This window comes from Gracilinanus agilis, chromosome 2, assembly GCF_016433145.1.
Source record: "Gracilinanus agilis isolate LMUSP501 chromosome 2, AgileGrace, whole genome shotgun sequence".
Taxonomy (NCBI): domain Eukaryota; kingdom Metazoa; phylum Chordata; class Mammalia; order Didelphimorphia; family Didelphidae; genus Gracilinanus; species Gracilinanus agilis.
The window spans coordinates 453,612,720-453,633,072 of record NC_058131.1 but is presented as its reverse complement, the minus strand read 5'-3'; the positions used below and the strand labels follow the sequence as shown (position 1 = coordinate 453,633,072).

Sequence of the window (20,353 nt, the reverse complement as noted above, 5' to 3'; positions counted from 1 at the left end):
CTTCAGTATAATTCCATAGGACTTACTACTGTTTGATAATTATAAATATTAAAGAAATGGAAGAAAAATTTAGTAAACTAAAACTAAAGAAGTTCCAGAATTAAAAAAAAAAAGACTTAGAATACATGATACTCTAAAGTCATATTATTTATAGGCTCAAATTTGGGTCATTCAAGCCTTTAAATGTATTTCACATATCTGACAAGTAACACTATGCTAATATCCAGTATTTGTCAAAAGGAGGCAACTGTTGCTCATTACAAGCAAAATACCCACTTTCCTAATGGTATCTGAAAATAGTAACAAATTCTGAACCAGAAGTTATAGAAATTAGTCACAAAGTGCAAAAATTCCCTGCAGAAGTATTCCACTAAACAATTACAAATAAGAGGAAACACCTTTAAATTTTTCATTACTATAAGAACTTCTTTCTTTGTACGAACTTTGCACAACTGAAGATTTTTTTATTTACTGCAGGAAACAAAATTGTAAATAACAATGCATTTTTAGGCATAAATAAGTTTTTATGTCTGGTTCCAGTATGGTCAGGTTAGTACATAAATACTCAAGAGTAATAAGATGTTCACTTTAGTGGAAAAATCCAAGTTTCTCACATAACCATTCTTCAGTTAGGTCTTCAGTATTTCTTATTTCAAATACCTTAAAAGACAAAAGCTTAAGTCAAATGTGGTGTTCATATCAAAATTTAGCTTCATGTTCCTAATGTGAACTCTGTGAACAGCAAATTGGGCCTCTTTTGGAATGTTCAGTTATTGATACCTTATGTTTGGGAGCATTAATTTAAAGTTATTTACCAAGCCTTAAAAAAACTAGAAGTATAAGACGGGTATTTTGTTACTTACTAATAATACCCAAAATGGACTTGAAAACTCAAATATTAGCAAAAAATAGTTCTGAAAACTTTATAGCCTAGGGCACTGGAGAGAGCCAATAGAATTACTGGGTTGTAGCAAACACTGAGGTAATGAATCAGAACACTGTCCACCCCCAACCAAAACCACAAACCTGGCTAGAATTTGAACCAGTAAAACTCTCAAAGTTTATATGTTCTAAGAAAATATTCCTCAGAATGTAAACAAAGGTCCTCCCTCTAAATAAATTTGCCTTTATTGCCATATATAACTGATTTTATATAAACAAGGACTCATACATAATCCTTTAGTTAGACAACTGTAATTACAATTTTAGAAATAGACCAAATTATTAAATTAACTGTTTATAATACATAATAGCTAAGAAGAATATTACTTGTATTAGTGTGTTAGAATTTAATAGCAACTAACAATACTGAGAACTTCTGTTGGAGGAATAAAACTTTAGGTTTTTTGTAGTAATCTAGGGAAACTGTAATTCATGCAGCAGAAGATAAAATGTGGTCATTTGGAATACTGAATGCACAGTTTGAGTTGTCTTAATGAGATAACAGGAAGACAACCTTGGCATGTAAAGGGTGATGTTTGCTTTGTGAGGATTTATACTCACTATGGTCTCCATAGATTTTATGAACAAAAGAGGCTCCTCTGGCTTATTTTTAAATCTCCTCCCAGAGTCAGTGTGATAGGTTGAATCTGAGGGTGCTAGGCTATTAGTTACAAGATTAATTAACATGCTCAACAATGTATCTTTTCTTAACCTTGTACTAGAATTCATTAACTGTTAGTAAATGTTATAAAAATGTCATAATATGTTTCTAACATACTCTGAACATTTGGTCTTGTTAATACATAAGTTACTAATACATAAGTTACTAATAACATAAATTATTTAACTGTCAAAAGCCTATAAAAAAAACTGTTCGACATCTAAATAAGGTCTTTGCCACAGGCTGGGCACAGTGAGACTAGCTATTTGTCCACAAATAAAATCAGATCTTCAACTTGGGATTATGGCCCAGATATATTTATTTCTCACATTCCACCTTTCCTACTTTTGGCAGACTAGAACTTGTTCAGATCTTGATAAATTACCCATGATACATTAGCTGGGTCTCCCACCTTGATTGGCAAATCCCTGAGATACTTCCAGAGATGCTGCTTCAAGGCATAAGGTAGAGAAAAAGAGAGATAAATAATGACAAAAATGATATCTGTACAGGCTGATGGGTGGAAAGTAATAGTGGTAAGCCTAAAGGCAAGTAGGGGACAAGAGGGAGCTGAAAAAAAGAGGAAGAGGTGGGAAATATCACTGTTAAGATATTAAAAAATAGAAAGTTAAATTTTGTTTGATAAATCTATTTTATTAATCCAACATAAATTTTAAAAAACCTGATCAACTAAAAATTGGTACATGAAATCAAATGAGCTTAAGAAACTAGTAAATATTCCATTTTAGTCCTTAACAGGACAGTAAGCAGTTATCATATATAAATCTCTCAGGTATATTTTTTAAAAATCATTAATAATCTTAGGTATCCCAAGGATGTTAATTTCAGATTCTAAGAAACCATCTAGTTTTGTTGACAAAACAGTTGACTGCATACATTGCTCAATCTTTAAACTGGATTTATTTAAATGTCAATAATAAAAGATTTCCAAATCTTCAGTAATGACTTGATTTTAGTAGATATATTCTGAATAAGCAAATCAAATATTAAAACGATACCTTGGTTAGTTCAGCTGTTTGAACTAGCTTATTTTTACTCCCAGCATACATCATCTGTTGTTCAGGCTTACATCCTGTAGTTTGGGGGAAAAAAGGTAAGCAACAGATATGAATTTGAGAAAGAAAAAGTGAAAAAAATTTTTTTACATTTAATTTAGTTACATCATTAGAATATCTCTTGATATTAAGAAAAGTAAAATTAAGCTTACAGGTACCATATTTTGAAGTTCTCATTAAAGTACATACATGAGATGATAACAAAGAACTGTATGGTCAGAAACTGGTAGTAACAAAGAGGACAAAGGGATAACAGAAGGACAGGCTTGTATCACTGGCATTCCTATAATGCAAAGACATAATAAGTGCTAACATATAACTCTAAGGTTTATAAAGCTCTTTACAAACATCTTCATTTGATACTTATAGCTCTGTGAGTTTAGGTATTACATGCATTATTACCCCATCTTACAGACAAGGAGACTGAAGCTCAGAGGTAAGCAATTTCTCTAAAATCACAATGCCACTTAAGTGTCAGAGGCAGGATCCAAACTTAGTATTTGAGTCCAAGTCAAGTGATCTTTTCATTATATCACTAGGAAGACTTCCTAATGCTGGGTAGATAACCTGGTAGAGAATTTAGGGGAGGATATAGTGGACAGAGTCAAACAGGATGAGAAGGGGCAGGTGAGACATGATGGAGAACCATACTATACATGGGCATACAGAAGATATAATCCAATTATACCTAACACCATTCAAAGTAAGCATAAGTAGTCAAGTTTCAGGCAACTCATTCTCCATTGGATAAATTGTCAAAGGATATGAGCAGGCAGTTTTCAGATGAAGAAACGAAAGATCTCTAGTCATATGAAAAAATATTCTAAATCACTCGTGATAGAGAAATGTAAATTAAAATAATTCTAAGGTACCACTTCATACCTATCAGATTTGTTAATATGATAGAAAAGGAAAATGACAGCTATGGGAGAACATACACTAATATGTGAACTGATTCAACCATTCTGGAGAGCAATTTGGAACTATGCCCTAAAGGACTATCAAACTGCATACTCTTTGACCCAGCAATACCATTACTAGATTTATATCCCAAAAAGATTAAAAAGAAAAAAAAAGGAAAAAGAACCTAGATACACTAAAATATTTATAGCAGCTCTTTTTGTAGTTGCAAAGAATTGGAAATTGAAGAGATACCTATCAACTGGAAAATGGCTGAACAAGTTGTAGTATATGATTGTGATGGAATACTATTGTGCTATAAGAAATGATGAACAACTTCTGCCTTAGAATTAACACACAGTATTGGTTCTAAGACAGAAGGTAAGGGTTAAAAAAGAAAAAGAAATGATGAACAGGATGCTTTCAGTAAAACCTGTAAAGACTTACATGAACTGATGCAGAATGAAATGAGCAGAACTAGTAGAACAATGTGCACAGAAATAGCAATTTTGTATGATGATTAGATTCGAAACCATTCTGAAGGACATCATTCACCCCCAGAGCAAAGAACTGATGGAGTCTGAATGCAAACTAAAGTATAGTTTTTACTTTTTATGTGTGTGTATTTTCTTTTTTGGGGGGGAGGGTGGTCTGAGTTTTCTTTCACAGCCTGACTAATATGAAAAACATGTTCTGCATGATGAATGTACATATACAACACACCAATTTGCTTGCTCTCTCAGAGGAGGGGGAGAGAAAGGAAAGGAGATAATTTGGAATTTGAAAATTTAAAACTAATGTTAAAAATAGTTTTTATATGCCATTGGGGAAAAAAGTAAAATATTAAAATAAAGTTTCAGAAAATGGCTGCTTTGGTTCACAATTCTAAATTTAAAATGAACAAAAACACAAGATGATCTCTAATCTTTGGCTTATGTATTATGACTTCCTGGACTTTAGCAACTATACAAACCTGCATAAACTATCAAGATGAATTTTTTTTTTTTTACTTCATTTAACGTTTATTAATAATCATTATCAAGATGAATTTTGATGGAGCTTACAATTTTCGAGGTGCTCTGTTAGGAGCCGCAGGGGCTAAAAAAGCATAAAAGTCTTCTCTTCACAGTTGTTGAGGAAATGATTCATTCTTTTAGATATTTTATATGCATATAAACACATGCGATACACATATACATAATATAGGGACAGAGATTAGACTTATGATTGCATTGGTATAGACAATGAGAGAAAGTCCCTCTACCAATACATGTTGGCACATCTACAATTTATAGTCTGAGAGAGTTAATTACAGCACTAAGAGGTTAAATGACTTACCAATGGTCATGTAGCCAGGTGTGAGAGGCAGGGATTGAATCCAATTATTTCTGGCTCTAAGATCAATTCTGTATGCAACTATATCATGCTAACTCTATATACACTTTAGATTTTGGGAAGGCAGATTTCAAAGAATACCATGGACTAAAATTCTAGAGGGAAAATCATTGTATCAGAGAAAGGCAACTCTGAAGAATGAAATTCTACAGACTCTAAAAGAAACAATTCTGATGAGGAAGAGAGAGATTGATATGGATACACAGGAAGCTCACCAGCCAAACTAGACTTTAAAAAGATATACAGGTAACAGAGGATGAATACAAATGCACTGTGGGATACTGGTGCTTAGAATGAGGTGAGTGTGATAAGGAAAGCTAAAGACATTAAGAAGGGACTTCATGTCGTATTCTTAAATGTTCAAATTATAAAGAAGATAATTGATCACTACTCAGGGCAGATGGGCTGATAACTGACCATGGACAGAAGGCTGCTCATTCTTATTTTGCTACTGTTACCTCTACCTAAAAATGGCCTGTAGCTTTGGAAAGGAGAGAACAGTGGCTAACACGGAGATGATACTGGCCTAAGATAAGTAAGGAGGTAATGACAGATTACCCTCTGCTCCTGATGAATTCAAAATGTGACCATAAGCCACTTCAGTAGTAGTAATGTGCCAAACATGATAGATGAGCTATTGTCAGTGATACTGATGTGCCAGTTGTGAATGATGTGCCACTATCAAATATATCCTAAAAATTGTGGAGAATTGTAGAGGTACCAAAAACCATAGAAAGGTAAACATCCAGATTTTGGAGGAAAAAAAATAAGAAGGGAAGAAAGAGAACATGATCTGGAAACTATAAGCCAGTAAACTTGACACTGATTCAGGGTAAAATTTTAGAATTATCAAAGACATTGTTAGTGAGCATCTAGATGAAGAGACAGTGATTGCGAAAATCCAGTACAGCTTCATCAAGAAGAGAACATGTTTGGGGGCAGCTGGATGGCTCAGTGGATTGAGAGCCAGGCCTACAGACAGGAGGTCCTAGGTTCAAATCCGGCCTCAGACACTTCCCAGCTGTGTGACCCTGGGCAAGTCACTTAACCCCCATTGCCTAGCCCTATAACAAAAATAAAAAAAATTAATACAGAAGGATATATATAAAAGATATTAGGGTTTAAAAATTTAAAAAAAAAAGAATTTATAAGAAGAGAACATGTTTGAATGTGGTCTCAGACCACATTCTAGCTGTGTGACCTAGGGCAAGTCACTTAAAACATTGGATAGTCTCTCCATTTCTTGCAGAAAAGATGGGAAGATGTGGGCTAGAAAATGATGCAATTAGATGGTCTCAGAATTGGCTGATCTAATAGTGGCTAAAGGTTTGATGTCACTTTGACAGGTCTCCAGGGACTAAATGGATGAATGAATGGAAAATCATTTCTCAAGATCTTACTATATATCAAGCACTGGACTAGAAATAGGAAAATGAAACAGCTTTCTCTCTGCTTTTAAGGAGCTCACATTCTAGCTTTGGGGAATACTATGTATATAGGAAGCTTCGTGAGCAGGAAGGATTGATGCTAAACCCTGTTCTTTAACATATAGCATGCTCACCAAATTTGCAAATGACAAAAGACTTGGATGTATTGACAGTGCAATGGATAAAAGGATGTTAACAAGATAAATACTGGGACAAATCTATTAAGATGAAATGTAATAATATTTTACACTGCAAAAAATTAACTTTGCAATGTACAAGATGAACAGATACAATTAGCCAGAAATTTTTCTGAAAAAGATCTAAGGGATTTTATGAACTGTAAGGCTGAATATGAGTCAACACTGTGATAAATAATGTAATCATAAGCTGTTAAGAGAAATATAACACAGTAATAAGATGACAGTTCCTCTGTACTCTTCCTTCATCATATTACAATGAGATATAACATTTTAGGAAGAAGACTGATAATCTGAAGAATTATCTAGGAAGCAACTGCAATGGTAATGCACCTCAAATTCATGCTTAGATGATGAGGTGAAGGAACCAGGGCAGTTTAGTGTAGAGAAGACTCAATAGGGACAAAAAGCTGTCTTCAGGGGCTACCATGTGAAAGAGAAATTAGACCCCAGGGGTTAGAACTAGAAGCAGTAGTCAAAAGTTGTAAAGACACTAATTTAGGTTTGGCACCAAGAAAAATGTCCTAACAACATGAACTATCCAAAAGTGACACAACTGTTGTGGTAGGCAATGGATTCCTCTTTAATGGAAGTCTGAATTTATAGCTAGATTGACACTTGGCAGGTATGTTTTAGAAATTACTTTTGTGTAAGAATTGGATTAGATTAGACTTGCAACTTTAAAATTCTGTGACTCTCTTCCCTCTCTCCTATTTAACCTTTCTGTATCTATTTGGCTACTTTTATACTGCCTACAAACCTATCCAGGTCTCCCCCCATCCTTAAACTTCACTTGACCTTATTATTCCCAGAAGCTATCATCTTTATGATCCATTCCACAGCTGGAGTCATAGAAAAATGCCACTTAAAATTATTATCTCTATCATGTCATCTCCCACCCATTTCTCAATCCTTTGCAATCTAGTTTCCAATCCCACCATTCATATGACGCTGCTCTCTCCATGGTTACCAATGAATTTTTTAACTGCTAAATGTGCCGCTTCTTCACTCAGTTCTTATTCTACTTGATTTCTTTGCAGCTTTTCAAACTGCTGAATATCACCTCCTCTCCCTTTCTCATTTCTTGGTTTCTGTGACACTGTTCTCTCCTGGTTCTTCTATTATCTTTGTATTCATATTCTTCTTCTGGTTCATCATCATCCATCTCTTGTCCATCAAACAATAATGTATCCTAAGGCTCCATTCTAGAACCATCTCTTTCTACAGGCTCTTTCAAACTCCCAAAGGTTCAATCATTTCTATGCAGATGACTCACTAAACGATATATCCAATCTTAATATTTCTCATGAATGAATGCCAACCCGATATTACCAAATGTATGCTGGTTATCTCCTGCAGGGTGTTTTTGTAGCATCTTTGCATTTTACTCGGTAGTATGCAGTAGTGAAAAGAAGGCTGGATTTGGATATGGAAGACCCAAGTTTGGATTCTACTCCCTTACTTATTATCTGTGTGGCCTTGAACAAGTTATTTACCCTCTTTGGATCTCAGTTTCTTCATTTATAAAAGGAGACTGGACTAAATTACCTCTAAGATTCCTTCCAGTTCCAAATCTATAATCCTATGATTTCAAACTCAACATGACTAAAGCAGCTCATTTTCTTTTCCTTCAACTTGCTCCTTTACCCAACTTTCCTATTTCTCTTTAGGGCATCACTTCCTTTTTAGTAATCTAAGCTCACAATCCTAGTGTCACCTTTGACACTTCCCTTTCTCTAACTCTCCACACTGAATCATTGTTAAGTCTCTTTAATCTACCTTTGTATCTTCACATCTGTCACCTCTCCAACTTAAATGGTTCTTGTCTATTTTTCCAGGCTGAATACACGTACCTTTCCTTCATCCACCTAGGCAGGATTTGCAGAGCTTGTGCTCTGTGGAGGTAGTCTCTGAGAACCAGGGGTTATTTCTATACCATGATGTATCAGTAGAGTTAGACTTTGATGGAGGTGCCATTACATTCACTCAAACACCATTTTGGACACATTACTCTTTGTTCAGATGTTTAAAGATTCAAACATTTAGAGATGATATCGTCAGTATTGCCAAATGGCAAGAAATTACAACATAAACTAATAGGTTAGAGACCTCAGAAATGACTTCATAAAGAAAGTGGTTCTTGAAGTCTGTCCAACTATAAGCAGAGGAGGAGGAAGGGGGGTAGTGGAAATAGTTTTTAAAAAAATAGTAGAGTTTAAAGTACAGAATCAAGCTTTTCTACTTAGAGAAAGTATCTTCTCTAGCACTCACGTTCTCAAACATGGGACTACTTCATGATCTTCTTCATTAATAATTCTCTTGAATGAAATCCAATATAGGCTAGCTTTATTAAAGCTTGTTCTATAAGGATATTCTAGTTTATATCACATATGCAACATGACAAATTTAAGAAATTTAGCATGTTGCATTTTCTAGTATCACATTTAACATAACTCACCTTTACCAGAATGTATTTCTTTACATACAATATATTACATGTACTCACCAACAGGACTTGAGAAAATAAAGCACAGAGGGTATGAAACTCTTCCATCATCATGCTGATATTTATAACTATATACAATGAAGGTTTTTCTCAGGTTAAGGAAATGGGGGGGAAAACTCACTATTTTAATACTTGGTCTATCAAAAAAGAACAATAGATTAGAAAAATTGGATTTCTTTTCAATCACATCATTTTATATTCTTCTAAATTATAAAACAGTAATTAACAAAATTGAGTATTAAGAAGTAAAACTCAAATGCAACAAAAATGTATATTAATGTGGATTTTTAAAGAGTAGAACAAGTTTTTAATCTACTGAATTTGCTCCCTGAGGAAAAAAATAATTTTAAAAGTCACAAACAAAAAGGATATCGAGGTTGTCGTTCAGGTAGTTCATCTTTTAGCTCATCAGGTGAAATACCCTGGCAATATAACAAAAAAAATTCAAGAATGTTCTTGGACATAAGTAATTAGCAAAATAAAATGCAGCAGTATTATAATTATAGACTTACAATCTATAAGAGTAAAGCAAAATAACTAAACAGACCATCAACAATGGGAATTAATAATTTCTAGGTCATAAAGACATCTCTTCTAATCCCATTTATTCTATTCTATATGGAATATCTTTATTTCTATCTTTGCATCCTACTCTATCCCACATATAATAGTCTAACTGTTCAACTATGCTGACTAAATGAAATGATAGGCTGATAGATGTAGCTATATAAGCTGTTAGGCCTTCAACTTCAAGGACCCCACTAGTGAGTAAATGAATGAGCACTCTTTCTTCTCCAAATAAGTTTATTTTTGCTAGAATTAAAAAAAACCCACAAAAACACGTTAATTTATTTTCACTTCACTAAGTTGAATTAAAAAAATCAGAATAAAACTTTAATTCATCTGCCAAACTAAGTTCATAAAAGAATAATGAAGATTGGGTTTTGTAATTTACAACAATGAGGAGCAGGATGGAGTAGTAGATAGAGAGCTAGCCTAGGAATCAGGAAAACCCAACTGAGTTTAATCTGGCATCTGACAAATTCTAGCTGCATGACCCTGTCACTTGACCTCAGTGCTTTAGGTAACTCTAAGACTCCAACTGCTGAGTAGGTGGTGATTTGAACTGTCAGAGAGTTTTTTATACTAATGAAATCCTAGCCACAATTCAAATCCCTAATTTATAGAAAGTCAATGTATATTAGCATGTGATGTAGCTCAGTAAAAACTGATCTGGCTGTTATACTTCATTTGATAAAATGAATTCTACCTTTATAATGTATATTAGATGGAATTTCCTTGACACTTAAAATAATTAACTTTCCTTATTTAGCAAGACAATGTAATTATTAGAATATTTTCATGTAGTGACCATACATTTAAAAGAGACTAAATTTTATTTGAGAAGTTACATATAGTAAAGATAGCACTGTTCATACAATAACTTTAGTTGATTTGACAAACCTCATGTTCTTCATCCAGTACTACCAGCCGTTTATCTTTGTCAATTTTCACTATAATAAAAACACAGCATACATGAATTTATGCACATCTAATGTCAATTTAATTTTCCCATCCCTTGGACTTAATTTTTTAATATCTAAAATGGAAACTGATCAAGAAACCTGAGTCAAATTCTTATTAGCTTAATGCCAGTCATTTAGGATAGTTATATTTTTATACATAAAGTCAACCCTCAAAAGCAAAATTCTTATAGATAGTACCTGTAAGTGGGCTTATTTTATGAACAAGAAATAATCAGCTTATTTAGAATGTTGATTTCTTGGCTACTTCTACTTAGAGGTCTTTTAGAGTCCAAATACTTAAATTTCTTACCCTAATCTTGGGAAGATATGAAAAGGACCAAACTTTGCACCAGTCGGAATGATCTATGGAATGAATGGGCTATATTCAAAAGTTGATCCATATGGAAAGAAAAGTGGACAATATGCAGAAAAAGGATGGCTTAATAGGTCTTCCTGAATCAGGACAGCAATGCCATCTCTCTATTTTAATTGAAGTGAATTTCTCCAAGCATCAGATATCTACATTCAAATACTGGGATCAATATACATTCCAAAGTCAAACATACATGATTTTTTAAATACCCTATTCATTTTTTGGTGCAAGTACTAAGGTTTTTCTTAAGCAAGTGACATTATGTTATTTTATTTTATTTGAAGTAAATTTCTGCTATAAAATGCTTGCTAAAATTACATCAAACCTCTGAAAAAGCCTGATGGATGAAAAAGATTTAAACAGTCTCTCTTCTGGAGTAAAAACTGAATTTACTAAGCAATAAAGTAGAGTTTCCTTTTTCATAACTGTGTGCTTAAACTAGTTTGGATTTTTAATTTGTTGTATAAGTATAGTTGCAAAGTTATGACTATTAATTTGCTTAAGTTTGTCACATACATTTTAGTTAAGAAGCACAGACTACAGAATTTGCACTTCTCTCTTCTTGATTTCATTTTTTTATCACTACCAAATAGCACAATTTTAGATTCTCATATTGCCTATGAAGAAGAGTCTGTTGGTGAAAAAAATGAGGGAGAGGCAAGACACAAATTACTCTTTTCATCTTTTGGTAAATTTAGGAAAAAGTGATATTTGCTGTTTAATAATAGTTTACTACTTCTGAAAAAAGTAGACATGCTAAATGTTTAGAGGGCTTCCAAGTATTATTAGATCTAGATAAATCTAGATTATAATCCTTTGGGGGAAAACATTTTAAAATATATGCAATATGTATTTTAAAAATTATCATAACAGTTAAGTCTCAAATAGAAGGAAGGCCAAAAGTCATTTGGAATCAACACAAACTGGTTTTTACTAGGAGTTGCCATAATTGTGGCATATTCTTCCCCTGTTTTGTGACTTTTAACTGTTCTTTTGTATGGAAAGTAAAAATAAAAAGAAGAAACTTGAGAAGGGAAATTATTTTTGAAAAGCTTATTCTATGACCTGTGGCTTTTAGTGAAGGATTAAACAAGTATAAGACTATAACTTTGCTGACAATAGATGAGCTTACTTATAATAGCAGCATTGTTAGTTTCTTTGCGAAAACGAAACTTTCTCAGTTTCTCCACTAGATCTTCAGCAACATCACAAACCACCAGAGATTCACTCTGGGAAAAAAACACACACACACACACACACAAATGAAATAGTTTCAATATGTAATTTTTGAAAAAAAAATCATACATGTAAATAAGCAACCTATACATGGCTAGTTAACAGTAAATGAATACAAATGCCAAATATACAGAAGTGAAATAAGTGAAGAGTAGTTTTTAACCTGTTAATAATTTTAACTACCTTACTAACTTATCTATAAAAACTTTTTTCCTTTGTTTCCAATATGGTAAGCCACATGGAAATAGACTGAGATGGATGACATATATACGATATTTTCCAGAGGAAAAAAATTCCATAACTACAAGATTACCCAACTTATTTAGGAAGTTTTCCTACAGAAAAAGGGGAAGGTCAAAGACCTAAGTGAGGTGGCAATACCTGGGAGAAAAGAAGTACATACAAAGGGCACAGAATATAAAGAAACAAAAAATTATTTCTAACTATAATTAGCATCAGTAAGGTCTTTGTTTAAGTTTGGGTACAAAATTGAGGTATATGAGGAATTGAAAAATTCCAAAAGGGTCTATGAAAAGAGTAATAATAACTTTTTATTGAAAGTTTGGAAAATAAATCACATTAGAGAAGACTATAGAGAATTAATATAATCTGAAGAATGGCAAAATTTGGAGATACAAATTCATAGATTTGGAAGTGAACCTTGGAAATGAGTCTAACTCCCCTATTTTATAGCGGAGGAAACTGAAACCCAGAAAGATTAATGGATTCACCCAAGGTCACCCAAATAGTAAAGAGCAGAACCAGAATTAGAATCCAAGTCCCCTAAAGTCTAAAGCTGATTCTCTTTCTAACATGCTGGAATATCTTTTAAAGAACTACTCTGTGCAATGAAGAAAAAAAAGAAGGAAAAGAGACTTAAAATCAATAGAAGGGATTTAAATTAGAAACATGAAGAACTTACTTCCTGACTATATAACCACAGCAAAAATCAGTTATCACGGGGGCAGCTGGGGAGCTCATTGGATTGAGAGTCAGGCCTAGAGACAGGAGGTCCTGGGTTCAAATCTGACTTCAGGCACTTCCTAGCTGTGTGACCCTGGGCAAATCACTTGACCCCTATTGCCTAGCCCTTACCACTCTTCTGCCTTGGTGCCAATACACAGTATTGACTCCAAGACAGAAGGTAAAAGGTTAAAAAAAAATCAGTTATCACAATGGAGATGATTAAAAGCAGATCTCCAGATTTATGCCAGAACCAGTATAGGAAAACATTTTTTAAAACTATTAGTAGGGGCACCTGGGTAGCTCAGTGGAGTGAGAGTCAGGCCTAGAGACAGGAGGTCCTGGGTTCAAACCCGGCCTCAGCCACTTCCCAGCTGTATGACCCTGGGCAGGTCACTTGACCCCCATTGCCCACCCTTACCAATCTTCCACCTATGAGACAATACATCGAAGTACAAGGGTTTAAAAAAAAAAACTATTAGTAAAACTAATAGGGTCAATTTATTCTAGATTAATTTGCCCTTTGTTTCTCCTCAAGATGCCTCACTGAGGTGTAAAGGTGATTCCCAAGGGTTCTTCCAGTGAAATATAAACTTTGGCTAGTTCTACCATGCTGCAAAGGCTCCACTTCTGGCCTTAGTAACAGACTAGATAGGTATGAATAGATTGATTAAGAGTAGACCAACCCAGTAACTAGGTGATGAATTCTTTGGCCATGGCAATTAATGTAACAAAGCAAAATACAAATGGCTCAGTCCTATGTGATAATAATAATAATAATAGCTAGCACTCATATAACACCTAAGGTCTACAAATCCCCTTACAATATAATCTAATTTTATCCTTATAACAACTCTATGAGGTAAATATTATCATTATCATCATTTTACAAATGAAAGAACTGAAGCAGACAAGTTATATGACCTTCCTAAGACAGTTAAGTATCTTAAGGCTGAATTTGAACTCAGGTCTTCCTGGCTGCTGCCTATTTGCCTCCTTCTTGAGGTTATAGGAGCAGAGTGAAAGAAAGGGGGCAGAAAATGATAATTAGTTTTTAGAATATCTGTAAACATTAATTTAGCTGTTGGTACTGTAAATAGGGAATCCTCATCTAGGGCCCAATTAACTGACTTAATATTAAAGGAAATGAATCATAATATTGACATTCTCACTGTAAGAGAAACTAGAAGACAAAAGGAAATAATAACTAAATGAAAAGTTGACTGACAAGTTCCTCAAGAAGGCAAATAATGGAGTCAACAGGACTTTTTTTTTTTTAAATTTTTTTTTTTTAATTTAAACCCTTAATTTCTGTGTATTGATTTATAGGTGGAAGATTGGTAAGGGTAGGCAACGGGGGTCAAGTGACTTGCCCAGGGTCACACAGCTGGGAAGTGTCTGAGGCCGGATTTGAACCTAGGACCTCCCGTCTCTAGGCCTGGCTCTCAATCCACTGAGCTACCCAGCTGCCCCCACGTGAACAGGACTTTTTAAATTTTGCATCCAAAAAAAAAAAAAGAAAAAAAAAAAGAAACATCATTTCATCAAACACTTAGATATCCTGAACTGTGGTATACTTGCTAAAAAGATTATTACGAAAATAACTGCAGTTTGTATGCCAACATCTAATGAAGAAGAGTCTAAAAGGAACCCAGTAAGACCTTACAAAAAAAAAATCAAAATATACTTTAATACTTGCTGACTTCAATTCAAAGGTAGGCATAGGGAAAAACCAAATAGCAAATAAATAAATGGAAAATGTGATTCAGGATTAAGAAATATACATATAAAAAACGGTAAATGGATAAAATGACAGACATTGACACAGACCATTATAACTTCCTAAGGAAATTTTACCAATGTAAACAAATAAAATGAAGTGGCCAAGAGAGTCTAAAAACTACCTCAGCAAGAAAACACTCACTACTTTGCCAAAGAGAATGATACTACAGCCAAAATTATTTTTTAAAATCCTTCAGAGAAGGATGGTGAAAGTTTATGCAAACAAGTAGTAATGAGAGAAAAAATAAGTCTTCAGAAAATGTGATGGGATATCGCATCAAGACTAGTCATCTTGAGAAAGTAAGAATAAAACTGTAAAAATTACCCAAAAGAAGTTGAAAAAAATGGAAAAGATTTCTATAAAAAACTTTTCCCCCTTCATCTATGACATGGATGACTTGTTCTACAGATGTAAGTGGAAGTAGAAATAATACCAAGAAAAATGAACAGAGCTGTTGATTGGACCAAATATAAAAGAGGAGATCTATGCAGGATGTGATTTAATTTTGAGATCACTGAGAGATCAGTTGTTGAGCATTGTAAAACATGGATGATACCAAAACTTAAGAAAAAATTACAGATATTTATTACTTTTTTAAAAAACAGGGGGCAGCTGGATAGCTCAGTGGATTGAGAGCCAGGCCTAGAGACAGGAGGTCCTAGGTTCAAATCTGGCCTCAACCACTTCCCAGCTATGTGACCCTGGGCAAGTCACTTAACCCCCATTGCCTAGTCCTTACCACACTGCTGCCTTGGAGCCAATACACAAGAAGGAAGGTAAGGGTTTAAAAAAAAAAGCCAATAAAGAAAATGTCAGTAGCTATCAACTCATGTACCTACAATTCTACCTTTAGAAAAACCCTTAGGAGAATAGTCTATGAGTGTCTTTGAAGAAGATGTGAAAAAGAAGTAGGCCTTCACAAATAATATCCTATAGCGGACTTAATCTTTAGTCGTATAATTAACCGAAAGATGCTGAGAATATGCAATTACATTGTGCTTATTCTCTGCTTACCACAAAAAATATTTTGACATTAAAGGGCAAAATGCCTTAAAAACTTTGAAAAACCTTAAAAATTCTTCCAATAAGGGGGCTCATATGCTTGTGATAAAATCACACAAGAGTCCCTGAAAGATACAAGAGGCAACTTTGAATACCTTTTGATTATGAATATCAAGCACCATATAAAAGATATCCTCACCAAAGATGGTTGTATGAAAGATATTCTGTAGTATATTTCAAATGAGAAGTTACTTATAGATTACAGAATCATAAAGAATGACAGAATTTCAGGATGAAAAGGTAACCCGGGACCAACCAATTCAAAAAGATGGTGAAGTCCTTCATATATGTTTAAAGAATTGGAAGTTCTTCTTTCCAAGTTTGGTTTAATTATCCACAAAGGGAAAAAACCAAGTGAATAAAGAATCTATTATTTAGGGTAGAGGTCTCCAATATTTTTTTTTAAAATCATGTAAAGATTTTTGCCCTTTTGCCCTCATTAAGATATTAGAATATTTTATTAGTACAATAATTTATAATAATGTGAATGAATATGCTTCATTATTCTTTAAAACCCTGGCTTAATATTTTCTGACACATAGATTTGGTCTGATTGCAAGTTCAGTTTATTTCAATAGCTTGTTTTAATGCCTATCATGGTTAAAAAAGGTAACTCATATATCTCCAAAATGAAGAAAAATATTATTATCTGTGTTGATGAAACAATACTTAATTTTTTAATACTATTCATTGATTATGCAAAGGTTTGTTAAAATTCTACATGTAAATCACCACATTCTCTGATGTCAACTAGATATTCTTACTACTCAAAAGGTGTTACATTTTAAAATAAATATGTTCGGGGGCAGCTGGGTAGCTCAGTGGATTGAGAGCCAGGCCTAGAGATGGGAGGTCCTAGGTTCAAATCTGGCCTCAGACACTTCCCAGCTGTGTGACCCTCAGCAAGTCACTTGACCCTCCATTGCCTACCCTTACTACTCTTCTGCCTTGGAGCCAATACATAGTATTGGCTCCAAGACAGAAGGTAAGGGCTTAAAAATAAATAAAATAAAATAAATATGTCCAAATTCCAGAGCAATTTTTTCAAAGATTTTAAACAAGTTAGAAAATTGTTTCCAAGTTTTTTTTAAAGTGTGCAAACATGAGTTTTTAATAGGTGAGTTTTCTCATGATCTTATTGTATCATTAGCTACAATGTACAAAGTACAGATACACTTAGGCTGAGGGTCAGTCAACATAAAGACAACAAATACACTGTTCAATTATCTTTATCTTTTTTTTTTTGCTAAATTATTATTATTCTTTGGCCAACCTGTCAGATCTGATGTGGCTGACAAAGAGTTGTTATTATTAGGAAAAAAACCCTACCATTTTCTTGATCACATGTTTGCATTATAAGTACTATCTTCAGTACACAGAGACTGATATACTATGGTAAAATAGAATGCAATGGACTTCTGTACCAGCAGCAATGCAATGACACAGGACAGCTCTGAGGGATTTATGGAAAAGAACGCTACCCACATTCAGAGGAAGAACTGCAGGAGAGGAAACATATAAGAAAAACAACTGCTTGAACACATGGGTTGAGGTGGACATGATTGGGGATGTAGACTTGAAACTACCACACCAATGCAACTAACAACAATTTGGAAATAGGTCTGGATCAATGACACATGTTAAAACCAGTGGAAATGTGCATTGGCCATGGGTGGGGGGGAGTGCGGGGGGTGAAGGGGAAAGTTGGAGCATGAATCATGTAACCATGTTAAAAATGAATATTAATAAATGTTTAAAAAAATAAGTACTACCTTCAATCTGGGGTTTCTTTGCAGAAAAAATTTTAAAACACATATTTACTTTGAATGGGTTATAAACAAATAATCCATAAATCTACTTGAGTACATAGACACTGAAAGCAAATAAGCAAAGGCACTACTGTCAACCCCTCCATCTTATATAACTGCCATTTCCCCTCAGTTTTTCCCTGAAACAAAAGCCTTTTTTTAAATACCAATAGTCTTTCCAAAATGATATACAGCTAGGAGTTATGGAATACCACAGTCTCTAAAGAAATTACATTATAGATATTACTTGTGAGTGAATATCTTAAGGAGATCAAGACAAAAGGAAATGATGGTAGCAAAAAACTGAAAACAAAGTAGGTACTCATCAACTGGGAAATGAATGGATAAACGAGTTGTTTTATATGAATATTTTATAGCATTGTACGGGAAGAAAAGGGAAATGAATAAATCAGAACCAAGAGCATATAAAGAAGTATAATACTAAAACTCAGATCAATGAAATGATCAATCAAGACTCTAGAGCAGTGGTTCCCAAACTTTTTAAGCCTACCACCCCCTTTCCAGAAAAAATATTACTTAGCCCCCTGGAAATTAATTTTTTTCAATTTTAATAGAAATTAATAGGAAAGATAAATACACCTGTGGCCATCACTGCTTCCCTGGATTGCTGCAGCACCCACCTGGGGGCAGTAGCGCCCACTTTGGGAATCATTGCTCTAGAGCAGGGGTCGGCAACCTTTTTGGCTGTGAGAGCCATAAACGCCACATTTTTTAAAATGTAATTTTGTGAGAGCCGTACAATGCTCAGTGCATGCTCCTGTAACAGCGCCTGAAAATAAATTGACTTTATGGCTCCTGCAGAAAGAGCCATACGTTGCAGACCCCTGCTATAGAGAGTAGATAATGAATACCTCCCTCCTTTCTGTAACAGTCTACAGGGGTAGCATAACCTGGCAGATATGGTTTTATTCGGAAACGACAGATGTGTTATATGTGTGTGTGTGTGTGTTATATTCTCTCATAAATACACATTCTAAAGCACCAATAAAATATTTTAAATATCATCCAAAGGGCAGTGAATGATACACATGGTGGATATAAATAGCAGCATATTACTAAAAAAAAAAATGCTAAAGAAATCAAATAAATACATGACCAGAATATAAAGTCATGTGGAAAGACCAAAGACTAAGAGATGGATAGTATAATTATTTCATAGGTACCCAATGTACTGTCAGGAAATCCAGAAATCCTAACCTGGAATTCTGGGTTGGTCTTCTCGAAGATTTATGAGAATTTGGATAAAAGACACAGAATGTGTGGCAAGACTGTGTGTTTGGTACTAGTGGAAGGAGAAATCATGTGGATGAAATGGTTTATCTGTTGAAATATTAATTCCTAAGGTTTATTATTTTTTCTACAATAGTTTTAGATATCATATATATTTCAAATCCAAACCAATCTCTCAACTTTTAAAAATTCTTAATATTTGCTTCCCATAAAGAAACCTGAATTGTGCTCTAAGATTGAAATGAGAGATGAATTAAAATGTTTTGATAGTTACAAATATTAGTCAAAGAAAGGAATCATATATTTTGAACTTTGGAAGCTAACAGGCCTATGTAGATAGATTTCATGAGCTCATGAAAGAAACCTAAAGAAACTTAATCATTAACATCAATTTAAATCAGTCAAATCAATTTAAATCAAGACCTAAAAGGGACCTCAAAGGTCATGTAATTCAGCATTTTATACTTGAGGAAACTAACATCCAGGGGTTAAGTGCCTTGCATCAAGTCACACAAGTAGTTAATTATATCAGACTTTGCTTTGACCTTAGGTTCTGTGGGGGCAGCTGGGTAGCTCAGAGTCAGGATTCAAAGCTGGTCTCAGATACTTCCTAGCTGTGTGACCCTGGACATCTCATTTAACCCCCACTGCCTAGCCCTTACCACTTTTCTGCCTTGGAACCAATACACAGTTGATGAACTGAGGCAAACAGGGTTAAATGACTTGCCCACGTTCACATGGCTATTAAGTGCTTGAGGCTGGATTTGAACCCAACGAGATGAGTCTTCCTGATTCTAAGCCCTGAGCCATTATCCTCTGTTATGGCTAAGTAATTCTCATTTTGTTCAGAGTGCTTCATGTCATTTCAATATCAAACTATGAGCAACAAGGCTCTTACTAGCCTTTTTCAAGACTACCCCTAACACCCATCTTCACCCCCCTTTGTTAAACAAAAATTTAAAAGTCACAACTTTTGGCATTTAAAATTTTCCAGCTGGCTGTAAGGCTGAATTATCCTGCTAGCTCAGCACATTTATACAGTGAAATAACATTCCTTGATACCAGAACTAAAGAATCATTAATTCAGTGAGTATGATATATCATTTAACAAGCTACTCAACTTCACTCTGCTTGCAGAGATTTAAGAAGTCATTTACTGCTTCCTAAAACTAATATACTGGTGCATTCTCTCCTTTCAGAGAGAGAGAGAGAGAGAGAGAGAGAGAGAGAGAGAGAGAGAGAGAGAG

The 20,353-nt window shown here is 34.2% G+C and overlaps 1 protein-coding gene across 1 annotated transcript in view; it reads right to left on the bottom strand.

The window, feature by feature from the left end:
- Positions 1-447: 447 nt before the first annotated feature.
- The window catches only part of GMFB (glia maturation factor beta), a 22,396-nt gene continuing 2,490 nt past the window's right edge, over positions 448-20,353 (bottom strand). Inside the window, exons 2-7 of the mRNA XM_044661980.1 lie at positions 12,136-12,232; positions 10,569-10,618; positions 9,477-9,526; positions 9,105-9,187; positions 2,623-2,696; positions 448-660 (exon numbers count right to left, since the gene is read on the bottom strand). Coding sequence (XP_044517915.1) covers positions 589-660; positions 2,623-2,696; positions 9,105-9,187; positions 9,477-9,526; positions 10,569-10,618; positions 12,136-12,232 — 426 coding nt within the window. The 3' untranslated portion in view covers positions 448-588. The remainder of the gene's footprint in view (positions 661-2,622; positions 2,697-9,104; positions 9,188-9,476; positions 9,527-10,568; positions 10,619-12,135; positions 12,233-20,353) is intronic.